Source organism: Schistocerca cancellata, chromosome 10 (assembly GCF_023864275.1).
Source record: "Schistocerca cancellata isolate TAMUIC-IGC-003103 chromosome 10, iqSchCanc2.1, whole genome shotgun sequence".
Classification (NCBI taxonomy): Eukaryota; Metazoa; Arthropoda; class Insecta; order Orthoptera; family Acrididae; genus Schistocerca; species Schistocerca cancellata.
Window position 1 is genome coordinate 84,833,349 of NC_064635.1, and position 19,744 is coordinate 84,853,092.

The window sequence follows — 19,744 nt, forward strand, 5'->3', positions numbered from 1 at the left end:
GATTAGCATGGAGAGCTGCATCAAACCAGTCTCAGGACTGAAGACCACAACAACAACATTAGCTACTCCTGCAATGTATCAGAATATTTGGACTGAGAGGTTCATATTGCAGTTAACACCACTGTTTAATATGAGCAAGTTTTGATTTATCAGTATATTGAAAGATAATACTCAATAGAGGCAACCTTCACCACTTGTAGTATCTATTTTGCTGTAACTGTTCCAGTTTTACATGTTTTGTTTATTTCTCTCCAGAATTTGTTGACATTGGATATAGTGTTAGTACTAACAATTAATATGTTCAATGCAGATTTTATCATGAAGTGCATGATGAAAATGAGTTACATATGGGTACTGATCATTGTTGGTCGGCTTACTACTTCCCAGGTGGCCGAACTGACCGTTTACTTTCCATTTGACTGACTAACCTCTGTGAGCAAGTGTAATTTCAGCTCACCTCTGGAGGGTTCTCTACTGCTTTGTCAAACCAACAGAGGACAAAACAATAGTCCCAGCTGTCAGGAGCTCTACTCTCGGTGACAGCCATCTAGCACTCAAGGACTTATCAGATTTGATACAGTTAAAACTCTGCGAGAATTCCATTCGAGCGTACCTAAGTCTGAGACAACAGGGACAGATCGTTACCTGCAATGTTGCTGCCTTCAGTGCTGTCTGGCGAAACTGCCGGTGAGGGAACTGTCTGTTTCGGAGGCAGCCTGGAGTCTGGAGGTGGCAGAGGAGGGGCGACTTTCCTCTTGCGAGCCTTCTTCTTCATCTGGAACTCCTCCAGGCTGAGGGAGGGCAGTGCCTCAATCTTCTCTTCCAGATTGAAATCCCTACAAGTAAAGTTTATACCCAACAGTTCTTCCTCAGTGACAAGGGAAAGTCATGGGGCAGCTGCAGAAGAATTCCTCTCTGCATATTGCACTACAGAAAAATAATAAATACACCAACATCTGCAGACAAAGTAACAGCTCAAAAAATTTGTGTAAGTAAAGATATTCATCATGTAGCCACTAAATATATTTACTTGCAAGTCATTTTGGAGCATTTATAGCTCCTTTTTCAATGCAAAAAATTCATCTGGGGATTTAATAATACCCATCTTATCTTTCTAAATAAAGCTCTCTGTGCAGCCCTTGAAACTACAATTTATTTTGCCTTGGCTCAAATACTGTCAAGCACCATGAGAGGGAAAGTGCTGCAAAAATTCTATCAGTTAAGGTGTCCGACTTTTACTTAACATTAGGGCATAATTTACTAGTCTGTCAGGGAAAGAAGACTGACAAGTGGTAGGATTGCCTTTTAAAGTATCCACACGGTACTGTTGGTTAAGGTCCAGGTATTACACCCTACAACGATTCACCCTGGTGTGCCCTCAATTGCAAGTAATCAATGAAAACAATGTCATTATACAGCATACCATTCTACAACTTTGAAAAAGAAATGTTATACAGAATAGCTGTGTAGCATAATGCATGTAACACCAGCCTTATAAGCAGGAATTAGAATTATATTAATACAGTCAGCTGCTCACGGGCGTTGATATATATCAACGGCGACATGTGAAAATGTATGCCCGACCAGGACTCGAACCCAAGATCTCCTGCTTACACGGCAGACGCTCTATCCATCTGAGCCACCGATGGCACAGAGGATAGTGCGACTGCAGGGACTATCTCACGCACACCTCCTGCAAGACTCACATTCTCACCTTTTATGTCCGCACACTACATTCGTAGTGTCCCACCCCAACACACTCATTACTCATGGAAGACATTCTTACCAAGTCCCATAAGAGTTCGGGGAATATGTGTGCATCCTCACAGAAGAAGAAGGTCATGGCCGGTATTGCCAGAATTATATACTTATTTGGATATGGTGTCTGTTCTTTCGGACATGTCCGAAGTCATAAGCAGGAGGTTGTGGGTTCATGTCTGATCAAGTGCTGTGAAATTTATTTTTATTTTTAAATTTTTTCTCACCAATTACTTGCTTTAAATGTAATCTCTTATTTATATTCCTTTGTCACTTCATTTCAATCACCATATTAACTTTTTCAATTGCTCTCATTTTTTCCTTCCCATCGTTATTTTTCCAGTCGGAATCTTTGTGCATGTGAATTTGATTATTTTTACTTATCTTTCATAATATTTAAAAATTTGAGAATGCTGACCAATTAAATGAAAAAAAAATGAATGCAGTGGTATCAAAAATATTATTTTCATTACAAGATGCACATTTTCTTGGATGGTAAAAGTGATACAAACATCTGAAACATAAACTCTTATTGCAATATGGACAAAATAACACAGATGAAGTTTTAAGCAAAAAAGAAAAAAAAGAAAAGGAAGAACGTAAAACGAAATTCAAGTAAAACGAGGACTAGAAATAGTGAATGCAATAACATGGACAAAAATAGAGAGTAATGAAACTGAAGAAATGAAATCAATGTTAGTTAATATTGGAAATAATTAAAATCACACATACACAGCAATTCCAAGTGCAAAAAGAATTATACAAAGAAATAATGAGACCAACTGAAAAAGCTAATATGGTGATTAAAATGATGTGACAAAAGAACAGAAATAAAGAAGTACATTTAAACCAATTAATTGAATAAAATTATTGATCAAAGTCATTTTGATAAAGATATAAAAATAAAAAAATTCGAAGCCACTTCCTAGTGTGTACAAGGTCTGTACAATAACCACTACGCTACGCAATCAGTTTGTACATTATATCTTTTTTAAAGCTGTAGAGCAACAAGTTAAAATTGAAAATTTTTTCATCAATTACTCGAAAACAAGGGCCCACCAGGACGAATGGCTGTAGGATGTGACAGCTCGGACCTTAACTTTCAATACCATATAGATGGTTTCAAGAAGTTGATCCCATCCCTGGGGACCTCTCCTAGTAAGTAAAACAAACTTCTGGTCATATTGTTACTAAATTAATCCTAACTACTGAGAAATTTTAAATTTGTGCCGTCTTTATTCTCATACATTAAATGAGAGAATATTTCTATTACTTACGCAGCACGGAATCTCTTTTTAGCAGGTGAGTCCGGCATGCTGTCTTCCAGGACATCTTTCCCGGGCTTCTCAAATTTAGATTTTACGGTGTATATCCTCTGCAAGCTGGATGACACAAGAAAAGGAAAATAAGATCTGTCGGATTGAGGAAAGCCTCATTTTCACTAAGAAAGTGAATGATTTTTAAGTTACATACTACTGAATTGCACCGCAATTAGAGTAGTGTGCAGGTACAAAAGGAAAGTGGAATGGATAAGCACAGTAGAAAACAAAGAGTTTTGCAGGACAAAACAGCTGACTGTCATTTAACTTACTGTGTGCATTTCAGTAGTGTCACTGCAGAGACTGGAATTCAATAGTAGGAAAAAGAAAAGAAAGAAAAGAAGTAGGTGAATATGGACTGGGGGTAAGGAACGAAATAGGAGGCCACCTGGTAGAATTTTACACAGAGCATAACTTAATCATAGCTAACACTTGGTTCAAGAATCATGAAAGAAGGTTGTATACATGGAAGAGGCCTGGAGACACTAGAAGGCTTCAGATAGATTATATAATGGTAAGACAGAGATTTAGGAACCAGGTTTTAAATTGCAAGGCATTTCCAGTGGCAGATGTGGAATCTGACCACAATCTATTGGTTTGAACTGTAGATTAAAACTTACGAAACTGCAAAAAGGTGGGAATTTGAGGAGATGGGACTGGATAAACTAAAAGAACCAGGGGTTGTAGAGAGTTTCAGAGAAAGCATTAAGGAACGACTGACAAGAACAGGGGAAAGAAATAAAGTAGAAGAAGAATGGGTAGCTTTGAGGGATGAAGTAGTGAAGGCAGCAGAGGATCAAGCAGGTAAAAAGACGAGGGCTAGTAGAAATACTTGGCTAACAGAAGAGATATTGAATTTAATTCATGAAAGGAGAAAATATAAAAATGCAGTAAATGAAGCAGGCAAAAAGGAATGCAAACGTCTCAAAAATGAGACTGACAGGAAGTGCAAAATGGCTAAGCAGGAATGGCTGGAGGACAAATGTAAGGACTAGAGGCATATATCGCTAGGTGTAAGATACTGCCTACAGGAAAATTTGGAGAAAAGAGAACCACTTGTATGAATATCAAGAGCTTATATGGAAACCCAGATCTAAGCAAAGAAGAGGAAGCAGAAAAGTGGAAGGAGTACATACAGGGTCTATACAAGAGTGATATACTTGATGGCAATATTATGGAAATGGAAGAGTACGTAGATGAAAATGAAATGGGAGGTATGATATAGACAACATTCCATTAGAACTACTGATAGCCTTGGGAGCACCAGCCATGACTCTACCAACTGGTGAGCAAGATGTATGGGATAGGAAAAATACCTTCAGACTTCAAGACGAAAATAATAATTCCAATCCCAATAAAGGCAGGTGTTGACAGATGTGAAAATTACCGAACTATCAGTTTAATAAGTCACAGCTGCAAAATACTTGCATGAATTCTTTACAGACGAACGGAAAAACTGGTAGAAACTGACCTCGGGGGAAGATCAGTTTGGATTCTGTAGAAATGTTGGAAGACTTAAGGCAATACTGACACTACAACTTATCTTAGAAGATAGATTTAAGGAAAGGCAAGCCTACGGTTCCAACACTTGTAGACTCAGAGAAAGCTTTTGACAATGTTAACTGGAATACTCTCTTTCAAATTCTGAAGGTGGCAGTGGTAAAATACAGGGAGCAAAAGGCTACTTACAATTTATACAGAAACCAGATGGCAGTTGTAAGAATCGAGGGGCATGAAAGGGAAGTAGTGGTTGGGAAGGGAGTGAGACAGTCTTGTAGCATATCCCCTATGTTATTCAATCTATATATTGAGAAAGCGGTGAAGGAAACAAAGGAAAAATTTGGAGTAGGAATTAAAATCCCTTGAGAAGAAATAAAAATTTTGAGGTTTGCCGATGACATTGTAATTCTGTCAGAGACAGCAAAGGACCTGGAAGAGAAGTTGAACGAAATGGACAGTGTCTTGAAAGGCGGATATAAGATGAACATCAACAAAAGAAATAAGAGGATAATGGAATGTAGTCAAAGTAAATCAGGTGTTGCTAAGGGTATTAGATTAGGAAATGAGACACTTAAAGTAGTAAAGGAGTTTTGCAATTTGGGGAGCAAAATAACTGATGAATGTCAAAGTAAAAAGGATATAAAATGTAGTGTAACTATGGCAAGGAAAGCGTTTCTGAAGAAGAGAGATTTAACAGCTAGGAAGTGTCTTCTGGAAGTATTTGTATGGAGTGTAGCTATGTATGGATGTGAAACACAAACAATAAATAGTTTAGACAAGAAGAGGAGCTTTCAAAATGTGGTGCTACAGAAGAATGCTGAAGATTAGATGGGTAGATCACCAAGTAATGAGGAGGTACTGAATAGAATTGGAGAGAAGAGGAATGTGTGGCACAACTTGACTAGAAGAAGGGATCGGTTGGTAGGACATGTTCTGAGGCATCAAGGGATCACAACTGAGTACTGGAAGGCAATGTGGAGGGTAAAAATTATAGAGGGAGACCAAGAGATGTATACACTGATCAGATTCAGAAGGATGTAGGTTGCAGTAGGTTCTCGGGGATGAAGAAGGCGGTACAGGATAGAGTAGCAAGGAGAGCTGCATCAAACCAGCCTGTGGACTGAAGACCACATCATCAACTGACAATCACCAGGGAAAGTAGTCGATGAGTAACAGGATTGTTAATGGATATGATAAAGTGACCCAAAGACTTGGAAACAAAAAAAAATGTACTTTTAATGATACAAATAAAATGATAGGAAGAAAAATGACTGAAGTGCAAGTTAGTTTACATTTGGCTGTTGTATTTAAACAATCATTCGCTGCAAATATTGTGTATTACTGAACAAACATACATTGTAAAGCCCGAAATAGTTCACATCAAATAACTCTTGACTCATTAAAGGTATCTGTAATCTTTTTCTCACCTATATCAATCTTTTGCAGGTCTGACAAAAGTCCAGAGTACAAATATGAGGAGAAGTCAAAAAGTAAAGAGACTTACGAAAAAAGAAATATTTATTATAATGATAGAAAACTGAAACATACGTTATTTTTCTATGTAACCTCCCTGCACTCCAACACACTTTGTCCAACACTTCACAAGTTTTTTGATTCTGTTGGAAAAGAAGTTTTTTGGTTGCACATGTAACAAATTTTGCACTACATCATTGACTTCTGTATTGGTTGCAAATCATCTTCCCTTGGGTGCTTCCTTCAATGGTCCCAACATATCCATATCACTTGAAGCCAAGTCTGGACTGTATGACGGGCACTAAGCAATTCGAATCCCAACTCCTCTATTGTTTCGGATGTCCATTTGGCAGAATGTGGATGAGCATTATCGCTACAGAATGACACCTTTTTGCAGTTTTCGCGAAGTTTGAATCTGATTGCAGGTTTCAGTTTAGTTCGCAACACATCACAATAGTTCTCACTGTTCACAGTTTCGCCTCTTGGGGTGAAATGAACAGCTACCATGCCTTTCATGTTCCAGAATAGTGTTAACATGATCTTACCAGCTAAATTTGATGTTTAAATTTCTTTACTTCTGGTGATGATGGGTGTTTCCAAACCTTGCTTGCAGCCGTACTTTTTGGTTCGTGATGAAGCACCCACATTTTGTCTACAGTAACAATTTCCTGTAAAAATGCAACTCCCGAATGTTTACGAGACATGTCCATAATTTGTGCTTTAAGCTGTGCTGAGAATTCTTTTGGAACCCACCTTGCACACACCTTCCAAAAATTTTGTCTGTCATGTAAGATGGAGTATGCTGAACTATGATGGATATGTAAAGTATTGGAAAATTTTTCCACTCTGATTCATCTGTTTATCACCACCATGCCCTCCAATGGCTTCCAAATTGTCCTCGGTTGTTGATCTCAATGGCCTGCCTGATCTTTCCCCATCACATAGATAAGTTCTCCTCTGTTTTAAGTGCCCTATCCATTCATAGATCTTGCTTCACAATAAACAGCTGTCACCATACTGCACTTGCATTCAACAAATCATCTACACAGGTTGAGCACCTTCCACAAACAGAAAGCAATTCATTGGTGCAGATCGACACTGGAGCTGCCACGTTTCACAGTCTGCTACAATACGACGACTAAAGCAGTAATAAGAGTGGCAATGTGTTATACAGAATTGTTGCAGATGACAATACTTCAGCCCTGGATACTAGCAGTGTTACCGAGCCTTATGGTGAGAAATTGCAAACTCCTCATATTTAAATGTGAGGGTTTCTGATCTTTTGTTGTGGTTGTTTAAATAGCGCACTGACGAGAATTGTACACCATTTTCCACGAAAACCAGCATCACTGAGGGAAAGTGATGAGTGTTGTTTATGCCACTCTCAGCAGAGTCGATAGTGGAGTAAACTCCCAATCGGCATTCCATTTGAACAGCACAAAAATCCCAACACTTGGCTTACATTTACTCTGCAATTTCTTATCACACATACAAGTGGGCTATTCACTGAATTCCTGCCTTACAGATCTGCTATTGTGGCATACAAAAATACCACGGGACCACTTAAAACGACAAAGTATTGGCAGCATCTCTGATTAATGAATGATGTATTATTATGACATAAATGAGCATCAGTCATATTACTCTAACTACTAGTTTTTGTTGGTAAGAACTGTTCCATTTTTCACTACATAGAGTATGGCTGCACAGAACTTACTTGTCTGGACTGCTAAAACGGTTCCTCATTTCCAATGGCATGTCCATTTCGGCATCAGAACGGTCACTGCCTGACGAGACATCTCTGCTGCTGCTGCTCAATGCATTTGAGCTTCCTACAGGTGGAACTGCGACTGAAGGAAGTGCACAAGTCACATCCGAAGGTGATGTCACAGGAACCGAAGCAAGCACACCCGCACTGTGTACTGCAAGAGCACAGCTGCTGGACCTACATAACAGAACAATCACAACACAGGGCCATTAGTACAGCACTTCTGTGTTTGAGGAATACTGGCATTTTGAAAACTGATTATTGTTGCTAAACTGTAACCACATAGGATCTTAATACAAGGCATATTCAAAAAGCAGGTCATTTGCTTGTATTTAAACATTAACAGCTCACGATAAAGTTGTACAAACGAAGTGGCATCTACTGACTGTTTACAAAGCCACAGAAGCCTTTGTTTTCATTCAGTGAGTGAAAGTACACACAATAATCGCTTCGAAAATCACTGGTCCCACTGGTTGTCAAGTGCGTTCTATAATTCAATTTTTGTGTTCAAGAGGGTGTAAGCTGCTCAGATTCATCAGGAGTTGTATATAGCTTACAGGCCTGGAAGTGAGTGAAGGACATGTTTAACTATGATGCCGACTCTTTAGAAATGTCCATATGAATTTAGTGATTGGAGTGACAGCCTCAATATCCAAAACACTGAAACTTTTCAATACGTGCACCTAAAGCTGTGATGTGACTGACAATTTGTGCTCTAGCTGATTAATTTCCTCATGATGGCTGCACGACTATTTACACAACTAACATAAGTTCAGATACGACAGATTATGTGCAATGTGGGTTCCAAAAATTCTTACCACAAAGAGAATAAAATATCAAGTGAATCAGTGTTTTTAGACCAATATCAACAAGATGGAGATGATTTTCCCCATATTATTATGGGCAATGAAATGTAAATATACACCAACAAAGGGTCGAAGTAACAGTCAATGCAGTCAACTTATCTCCTTACTTTGGTCGAGAAATGATGGCTGCCATTCTCTGCGGGAGGGAGGGGGGGGGGGGTGAAAATGTATTCTTTCATCTCATTTCATGGAATGGGGGTGAACAATTACAGCTGACGCTTACTGCGAAACACTCATGAAACTGAGATGCGCCGTCCAGAAGCTGTAAACTGTGGCCTGTGACAGCCCACCTCCAACACAGCATGCACCCACACATCACCGCCCGTACTGACGATAAGATTCAGCATGTCCACTGGGGACTTTTTGACCATCCACGTTACAGCCCAATCTTAACACCCAGCCACTTTGGCCTCGCCCTGCACTAGAAACAAAGGCTTTGTAGACAATGGTCTGAAGGTGACAAACTCAGTACTGTCAACTGGTTCAGTTCCCAGGCAGAGAAGTTCTACGCAGGGGGGTCGAAAAAGCTGGTGCAACATTATGAAAAGTTGTGTTATTGCCCACAGGGAAAATTATATGAAAAAATAAAGTAAGATGAAAGGAGAAAATATAAAAATGCAGTAAATGAAGCAGACAAAAAGGAATACAAACGTCTCAAAAATGAGATCGACAGAAAGTGCAAAATGGCTAAGCAGGGATGGCTAAAGAACAAATGTAAGGCTGTAGAGGCTTATCTCACTAGGGGTAAGATAGATACTGCCTACAGGAAAATTAAAGAGACCTTTGGAGAAAAGAAAACCACTTGTATGAATATCAAGAGCTCAGATGGAAGCCCAGATCTAAGCAATAAAGGGAAAGCAGAAAGGTGGAAGGAGTATACAGAGGGTCTATACAAGGGCGATGTACTTGAGGACAATATTATGGAAATGGAAGAGGATATAGATGAAGATGAAATGGGAGATACGATACTGCGGGAAGGGTTTGACAGCGTACTGAAAGACCTAAGTCGAAACAAGGCCCTGGGAGTAGACAACATTCCATTAGAACTACTGACAGCCTTGGGAGAGCCAGTCCTGACAAAACTCTACCATCTGGTGAGTAAGATGTATGAAACAGGCGAAATACCCTCAGACTTCAAGAAGAATATAATAATTCCAATCCCAAAGAAAGCAGGTGTTGACAGATGTGAAAATTACTGAAATATCAGTTTAATAAGTCACAGCTGCAAAATACTAACGCAAATTCTTTACAGACAAACGGAAAAACTGGTAGAAGCTGACCTCGGGGAAGATCAGTTTGGATTCCGTAGAAATATTGGAACACATGAGGCAATACTGACTCTACGACTTATCTTAGAAGAAAGATTAAGGAAAGGCAAACCTACGTTTCTAGCATTTGTAGACTTAGAGAAAGCTTTTGACAATGTTGACTGGAATACTCTCTTTCAAATTCTAAAGGTGGCAGGGGTAAAATACAGGGAGCGAAAGGCTATTTACAATTTGTACAGAAACCAGGTGGCAGTTACAACAGTCGAGGGTCATGAAAGGGAAGCAGTGGTTGAGAAGGAAGTGAGACAGGGTTGTAGCCTCTCCCCGATGTTATTCAATCTGTATATTGAGCAAGTAGTAAAGGAAACAAAAGAAAAAAATCGGGATAGGTATTAAAATCCATGGAGAAGAAATAAAAACTTTGAGGTTCGCCGATGACATTGTAATTCTGTCAGAGACAGCAAAGGACTTGGAAGAGCAGTTGAATGGAATGGACAGTGTCTTGAATGGCAAACATAAGATGAACATCAACAAAAGCAAAATGAGTATAATGGAATGTAGTCGAATTAAGTCGGGTGATGCTGAGGGAATTAGATTAGGAAATGAGACGCTTAAAGTAGTAAAGGAGTTTTGCTATTTGGGGAGCAAAATCACTGATGATGGTCGAAGTAGAGAGGATATAAAATGTAGACTGGCAATGGCAAGGAAAGCGTTTCTGAAGAAGAGAAATTTGTTAACATCGAGTATAGATTTAAATGTCAGGAAGTCGTTTCTGAAAGTATTTGTATGAAGTGTAGCCATGTATGGAAGTGGAACATGGACGATAAATAGTTTGGACAAGAAGAGAATAGAAGCTTTTGAAATGTGGTGCTACAGAAGAATGCTGAAGATTAGGTGGGTAGATCACATAACTAATGAATAGAATTGGGATGAAGAGGATTTTGTAGCACAACTTGACAAGAAGAAGGGACCGGTTGGTAGTACATATTCTGAGGCATCAAGGGATCACCAATTTAGCATTGGAGGGCAGCGTGGAGGGTAAAAGTCGTAGAGGGAGACCAAAGAGATGAATACACTAAGCAGATTCAGAAGGATGTAGGTTGCAGTAAGTACTGGGCGATGATGAAGCTTGCACAGGATAGAGTAGCACAGAGAGCTGCATCAAACCAGTCTCAGGACTGAAGACCACAACAACAACAACAACAACAACAACAACAACAGGTTTATAGGAGACAAACTGTTATACCATCTCAGACAATAAGTCATTGTGCTTAGAGCTTTGATTCTGAAGAAGCCAAATTGCTTTTTGTTTCCTTAGAGTAGCTGTTCAAAGTGAATGTTGCAATTGAAAATCCTGACAACTGTGAAATCCATTCTGTAATACAGCTTCAAATGGCAAACAATCCCAAAGCTGTTGAAATTTATGTCGTACACTGACGATATGTGATGATCGGGGTTAGGATTTTAGGTGCATATTTCAGATGAAGAAAAGTAAGTTAAAAGGTACTGCAGTGAGGTAAAAAAAGAGACAAAGGGCGTGGTTCATTCAACTAATTTACCAATTTCTCTTTCCTCTATTATAGTTTATTGAATGACAAATGTGTACATCACATTATCAAAACACGTACATCAAATTATCACTCATTGAAAGATGGAAAAAACATATACCTCAGGACATCAAGCATACCTACATTCTTTTAAAATAAGTCTGTTTCTATTAGGAGATAGAATGTCTTTGTAGATGCTAAAGCTTCTTTCAACATCCACAGAAACCAGTGGGGCAAACCTTGTATTCACTCAAAATGGCCGTTCTACAGATGTGGCGAATTCCTCAATGTCTAGATTCTTCTGAAGATTAGACTCAAGTTTGTCTTTGGCAAAGCCATTTAACTGCTCCCTCACAGAAGTAAAAATATCCCATTGGTTTTCCATTCCCAGACTTTTTCTTCTAATTATTTAATAGCCGCAGTCAGGTACTTTTAACTATGGATACAATACAGTTGTCTCTGCAAATTATGTATTTTCTCCGTTAACAGAAGTTGCTGTGCCTTGAAAATTACACCTGCATTGGCTTGATCCAAAGAAAGCAAAAACACTCTAATTATTCTCACACAACATAGCAGCACACTCAATCCAAGATCCCCAATGAGTAATGGCTGGGAAATTTGGAGGGGGCAGGCCAATGGTTTCAACATGTCTTGGGGCTTTCAGAAGACTCTTCTTCATGGCAGAGACAAACTGATCTACAAGGCTGTATTCGTTCCTTATGGATTCACAAACGCTGAGATGGACATGAACCAAGCATGTCACATGCTTTAAGTTAGAAAGTAAAGGTTTCAATTGGTCAACAACTGAAACCATGTATGGAACACATATTGCTTTGTTGGGGGGTGGGAAGCAGGCACTGAATGAAGGTTGATCAATTCTGAAGCCTACCATTAGGCATTAAGGTTCATCAAAGAGGCATTCAGAGCATGTAGTGTGATGTGTGTGACATTTCTGCATGACGATGCTCAGCCACACTCGACCAAGCAAACATGAGAATTGTTGCATGCAGTTTAACTGGGGCACTTTTTCACAACCACCCAATAGACGAGACTTTGCTCCAAGTGATTGTCATCTATTTGCATCCACGGTAAAACACCTTGGTTCCCAAAGCTCCACTGCGAAGAACTTTGAGATTATGTCGCAGGGTGCCTGCAATAATACGTGGCAGAATTTTATGCAGAGAGAATTTGTTTACTCCTAAGAGACATGACAAATACTTAAATCTGAATGATGATGATCTAGGAAAGTAATATAAAGGTGTAGTTTAAGAAAGTTCTAACAAATCTGCTTCAACTATTCAAGTATTTTAGTTGCATCAAATAGAGACCTGATTTGAGGAAACTCAGCAGCATCCCCTTGGCACCCAAGACCTCACTTCCCTCAAATGTTTCAATACATTACCCCACCAAGGTTGTGACTTTCTCAAGTCGATCCACAAGTCAGATCATTTCTCCCCGACATCCTCCCCACTCAACCTACTGTTGCCCTTCTAACCACTGTAACGTCCCTGTCGAAGCATACTATATTCCCATACCATTATCTCTACTCTGAGATTCCTAGCTGTGCAATCATTCTCACAGGAAAACCTGTCCCATGCATGCATCCACTGCCATATACACCAATCCCATTACAGGCAAATCCTACACTGCCAAGGTAGAATAACGCGTTTACCAACTAACTTGTGACCACCACACGGCATTTTATTTTAGTTGGTTGGTTGGTTGGTTTGGGGAAGGAGACCAGACAGCGTGGTCATCGGTCTCCATTTTATTTTGGAATGATCACCACTAAACAGGCTGATCACATGAATGGGCACAGAAGACACCCAGTACTCACTTGCTGAACATACACTACAGTACGACTCGAGGGACCTGAATGCCACCCAGCACTTATTTCCCTGACCTGTGGAGCAAACAGCATACATACCTACATCTACATCTACATTTATACTCCGCAAGCCACCCAACGGTGTGTGGCGGAGGGCACTTTACGTGCCATTGTCATTACCTCCCTTTCCTGTTCCAGTCGCGTATGGCTCACGGGAAAAACGACTGTCTGAAAGCCTCCGTCCGCACTCTAATCTCTCTAATTTTACATTCGTGATCTCCTCGGGAGGTATAAGTAGGGGGAAGCAATATATTCGATACCTCATCCAGAAACGCACCCTCTCGAAACCTGGCGAGCAAGCTACACCGTGATGCAGAGCGCCTCTCTTGCAGAGTCTGCCACTTGAGTTTGTTAAACATCTCCGTAACGCTAACACGGTTACCAAATAACCCTGTGACGAAACGCGCCGCTCTTCTTTGGATCTTCTCTATCTCCTCCGTCAACCCGATCTGGTATGGATCCTACACTGATGCGCAATACTCAAGTATAGGTCGAACGAGTGTTTTGTAAGCCACCTCTTTTGTTGATGGACTACATTTTCTAAGGACTCTCCCAATGAATCTCAACCTGGTACCCGCCTTACCAACAATTAATTTTATATGATCATTCCACTTCAAATCGTTCCGCACACATATTCCCAGATATTTTACAGAAGTAACTGCTACCAGTGTTTGTTCTGCTATCATATAATCATACAATAAAGGATCCTTCTTTCTATGTATTCGCAATACATTACATTTGTCTATGTTAAGGGTCAGTTGCCACTCCCTGCACCAAGTGCCTATCCGCTGCAGATCTTCCTGCATTTCGCTACAATTTTCCAACGCTGCAACCTCTCCGTATATTACAGCATCATCCGCGAAAAGCCGCATGGAACCTCCGACACTATCTACTAGGTCACCTATATATATTGTGAAAAGCAATGGTCCCATAACACTCCCCTGCGGCACACCAGAAGTTACTTTAACGTCTTTAGACGTCTCTCCATTGATAACAACATGCTGTGCTCTGCTTGCCAAAAACTCCCCAATCCAGCCACACAGCCGGTCCGACACTCCGCAGGCTCTTACTTTGTTTATCAGGCGACAGTGCAGAACTGTATCAAACGCCTTCCAGAAGTCAAGGAAAATAGCATCTACCTGGGAGCCTGTATCTAATATTTTCTGGGTCTCATGAACAAATAAAGCGAGTTGGGTCTCACACGATCGCTGTTTCCGGAATCCATGTTGATTCCTACATAGTAGATTCTGGGTTTCCAAAAACGACATGATACTCGAGCAAAAAACATGTTCTAAAATTCTACAACAGATCGACGTCAGAGATATAGGCCTATAGTTTTGCGCATCTGCTCGACGACCCTTCTTGAAGACTGGGACTACCTGTGCTCTTTTCCAATCATTTGGAACCTTCCGTTCCTCTAGAGACTTGTGGTACACGGCTGTTAGAAGGGGGGCAAGTTCTTTCGCGTACTCTGTGTAGAATCGAATTGGTATCCCGTCAGGCCCAGTGGACTTTCCTCTGTTGAGTGATTCCAGTTGCTTTTCTATTCCTTGGACACTTATTTCGATGTCAGCCATTTTTTCGTTTGTGCGAGGATTTAGAGAAGGAACTGCAGTGCGGTCTTCCTCTGTGAAACAGCTTTGGAAAAAGATTTCAATACCTTCATCATCCCGGAGTGTCTGGATATGCTGTTTCGAGCCACTTACTGATTTAACGTAAGACCAGAACTTCCTAGGATTTTCTGTCAAGTCGGTACATAGAATTTTACTTTTGAATTCACTGAACACTTCACGCATAGCCCTCCTGACGCTAACTTTGACATCGTTTAGCTTCTGTTTGTCTGAGAGGTTTTGGTTGTGTTTAAACTTGCAGTAAAGCTCTCTTTGCTTTCGCAGTAGTTTCCTAACTTTGTTGTTGTACCACGGTGGGTTTCTCCGTCCCTCACAGTTTTACTCAGCACGTACCTGTCTAAAACGCATTTTACGATTGCCTTGAACTTTTTCCATAAACACTCAACATTGTAAGTGTCGGAACAGAAATGTTCGTTTTGATCTGTTAGGTAGTCTGAAATCTACCTTCTATTACTCTTGCTAAACAGATAAACCTTCCTCCCTTTTTTTATATTCCTATTTACTTCCATATTCAGGGATGCTGCAACGGCCTTATGATCACTGATTCCCTGTTCTGCGCTTACAGAGTCGAAAAGTTCGGGTCTGTTTGTTATCAGTAGGTCCAAGATGTTATCTCCACGAGTCGGTTCTCTGTTTAATTGCTCGAGGTAATTTTCGGATAGTGCACTCAGTATAATGTCACTCGATGCTCTGTCCCTACCACCCGTCCTAAACATCTGAGTGTCCCAGTCTATATCTGGTAAATTGAAATCTCCACCTAAGACTATAACATGCTGAGAAAATTTATGTGAAATGTATTCCAAATTTTCTCTCAGTTGTTCTGCCACTAATGCTGCTGAGTCGGGAGGTCGGTAAGAGGAGCCAATTATTAACCTAGCTCGGTTGTTGAGTGTAACCTCCACCCATAATAATTCACAAGAACTATCCACTTCTACTTCACTACAGGATAAACTACTACTAACAGCGACCATGCTTACCACCATGCTTACCTCAGCACCTTTCCTCCTTTCTCAGATGAGCCACGAGAGAGTGGCCGACGATGGCCCTTCTTGAGACGGCCTTCTACCATGAACTGGTGGTACCGAAGACCTTTGCATGTTCTCGTCGATTTCCTCCTCACTGCATTCAACTCCCCGTCATAATTCTCTTCGCTCTTCTGGATTGAAACAGAAAAATCAGCAGACTCGTCCATTACTGGAAGACATTCGCCAGCACCAGTCAGTGGGATCTGTGTTTCAGAAACTGCTCCAGACGTACTGCCGCCCACGGATGGACTCTCTCCGTCATTCACTGTAGCACTGTTAGGTCCTGCATCACTCGCCTCCAATGGTACAGCTTCTGTAATATTTGTGGCTGCTGTGACAGTCTCTTCAGACATCGATTCTCTACTGTCTTCACTTTCATTGCTGGACGTGTCCTTGTCAACGGCAGACAGAACACCATCTCCGACAATCTGTCGACAAATATTTCTCTGTACAATAATGGAAATGAGAATGACACACATTATTACACTGTAGAAAGCTACCAAATACAGAGAGATGGTCCTATCACCAATTCTTTTTACATTACACAAAGTATGCCATCCTATGTGGCTAAGACAAAATAGATCACAAAAGAAAAAGATTAAAAGAAAACAAAAAATACAGTTACTGGAAATAAAATAAAAATAACACAGAATTAATAGTTTTTATTCTAGATAATAAGAGCTTTTTGAGTAGAATATTTGCTTCTGCAAAAGCTTCAACAGCTTTTTCCAAAATAGTCTTTGCCTGTTCTTTTCTTTGCTCTTTGTTTAAGCTTCCAGCAAGTGATTGCTTCTGTTGAGAAGCAGCAGCATTTTCTCAGCTCTGAACAGACAGCTTCTTTAATGCAATGTGTTTCTCAGCATCCAGCCAGTTCAGTAATTATAAAATCTGCAGGACACCTATTTCAAATTAGTAGTGTATAAGCCCTAGTTTGCGTGTTTCAGAGCCCTTTTGTCGGACATTTGACCCATACTTGACAATGCTAAGATAGGTAGTTTGAGTGGAAGTAGAACCGAAAATAACTCTATTCGCACTATACGGGAAGACTTTCAGTGTGGTTACTTTAATGTGATCAGCCGCCAGCTGCAAGCATAAGAAAATTATATCTGTGAACACTCAACAGCTGAGGAATGGTGCAGAGGAAGTAAGTCCAACTAACCTCTCACAGGACAGCCACCTTACAACCATGATCTACATTTCTGCAAAACCAGAATTGACGTTCGGATGCCGATTCCTTCTGGTGTCGCGAGAGTCATGCTCGAACCTTGTGATAGACCTGCATTAGTCTCACCGCTCATTTCAAAATAAGGAAAGAAAATAACAAGTAACACACAATGTAACATAATGTTTAGTGCCCAAGACATTTAGCAACAGCTATTCCGCAATTACCTCTCCCCGATGTTATTCAATCTGTATATTGAGCAAGCAGTAAAGGAAACAAAAGAAAAGTTCGGAGTAGGTATTAAAATCCATGGAGAAGAAATAAAAACTTTGAGGTTCGCCGATGACATTGTAATTCTGTCAGAGACAGCAAAGGACTTGGAAGAGCAGTTGAATGGAATGGATGGTGTCTTGAAGGGAGGATGTAAGATGAACATCAACAAAAGCAAAACGAGGATAATGGAATGTAGTCGAATGAAGTCGGGTGATGTTGAGGGTATTAGATTAGGAAACGAGACACTTAAAGTAGTAAAGGAGTTTTGGTATTTGGGGAGCAAAATAACAAATGATGGTCGAAGTAGAGAGGATATAAAATGTAGACTGGCAATGGCAAAGAAAGCGTTTCTGAAGAAGAGAAATTTGTTAACATCGAGTATAGATTTAAGTGTCAGGAAGTCATTTCTGAAAGTATTTGTATGGAGTGTAGCATTGTATGGAAGTGAAACATGGACGGTAAATAGTTTGGACAAGAAGAGAATAGAAGCTTTTGAAATGTGGTGCTACAGAAGAATGCTGAAGATTAGATGGGTAGATCACATAACTAATGAGGAAGTATTGAATAGGATTGGGGAGAAGAGAAGTTTGTGGCACAACTTGACCAGAAGAAGGGATCGGTTGGTAGGACATGTCCTGAGGCATCAAGGGATCACCAATTTAGTATTGGAGGGCAGCGTGGAGGGTAAAAATCGTAGGGGGAGACCAAGAGATGAATACACTAAGCAGATTCAGAAGGACGTAGGTTGCAGTAGGTACTGGGAGATGATGAAGCTTGCACAGGATAGAGTAGCATGGAGAGCTGCATCAAACCAGTCTCAGGACTGAAGACCACAACAACAACATCATTCCGCAATTACTTTCTAAGGTTGCCAACATTGTAAATGAGGCAGTTCAACTTCTACCACAGTGCCAGTGACAAACATTAGTCGCTTGAGTGTGCAAGCACAGGTGAATCATTAAGCATCTACAGGTGGCACAGCAATCGAGTCACATATTGAATTGTGCATTCACTGCCACTATCTGAGCATAAAGAAGTAACGATGAGTGAGACATTTATATTTCAAGTGGACATTGTATGTAAACATGGGTAAATGTATGGACGTTACAGGCTGGCAAAAATAGGCAACAGTGTTTGGCTATGCCCACAGCTGTACAGTGTGCGAAGTTGCTGTATTTGTTACTATTACACAGTGTCTGTCTAACGTATGTACAAGCAACGGGGTTCCACTGTCCCTCTTTACACCACCTCAAGTGTCGCTTAGCATTCACTACAGAAATATGTGGCTTATGGTGAGCTTCTGAACCATTGTACCCTATTCTCCCTAACTCCCTATGCACAGTCATTGTGCTACCTGGTATGCTTCTAATACTTTGGAACTTACAATTGATTCATTCTGCTGATTTCATGTGTAACACACATGGCCACAAAACACTTCAGAATTGCGGTTGGAAAAAGATCCTGACAGAGGGACTGGACACATGTTTCACAGCTTGTGAATCAAAATCCCTTCCAAACACAACAGCATTTGCTGCAGGCAGTGAGTGAAGGTCCAGCCTTACCAGTTAGAGAGAGAACATTGCAACGGGAACTGTATGCAGTGAAGATTTGGAGTCAGTCATTTCACCAGAGACCATTGCTCACACAGGTGCATAAAGCTTCAACGAGCTAGAAATCATCAAACGTGGACAGTAGCTAACTCGCGGAATAGAAGGAGGTCTGCATATCACGTTTTTACCTTTATTCAAATTACACACATTGTTAAGTGTGATGAAGGCCATTTGAAGCATTTCATCCTAAATGTGTGCAAGGTCAGATTCTTGCCAGGGGTGGGTCTGTGACATTTTGAAGATATTTTTCGTATCACTGAAGTGACCATTAACAGGAACCAACATGTTTATTTAAATATTATAAATCGTCAGATGTTGCCTTTCAGTCAACATCTGCATGATGAGTATGCTCTTGAGCTCAGTGACTTTGAACATGGATGTCATCTGAGTAACAAATCCATCAAGGACATTTTTTCAACCTTCCCACTGCTCAAGTCAATTGTTGAAGAGATTGTGAACTGGAAGCACAAAGATAAAACCACTGCTAGATCATCACCAGGACACTTCATGTACAGACAGACGGCGGCCACTGAGCACTGCGAAGGGTGGTTGTTAAAAATCACCTGAAATCAGCAGAATGAATCACTTTTAAGTTCCTAAGTATTAGAAGCAGACCAGGTAGCACAATGACTCTGCATACGAAGTTAAGGAGAATA

The 19,744-nt window shown here is 40.4% G+C and overlaps 1 protein-coding gene across 1 annotated transcript in view; it reads right to left on the minus strand.

The window, feature by feature from the left end:
* The window catches only part of LOC126106469 (uncharacterized), a 95,113-nt gene that overhangs the window by 17,719 nt on the left and 57,650 nt on the right, over window positions 1-19,744 (minus strand). The window contains exons 7-10 of the mRNA XM_049912755.1: window positions 16,008-16,471; window positions 7,768-7,995; window positions 3,036-3,140; window positions 646-836 (exon numbers count right to left, since the gene is read on the minus strand). Of these exons, the coding sequence (XP_049768712.1) occupies window positions 646-836; window positions 3,036-3,140; window positions 7,768-7,995; window positions 16,008-16,471 (988 nt within the window). The remainder of the gene's footprint in view (window positions 1-645; window positions 837-3,035; window positions 3,141-7,767; window positions 7,996-16,007; window positions 16,472-19,744) is intronic.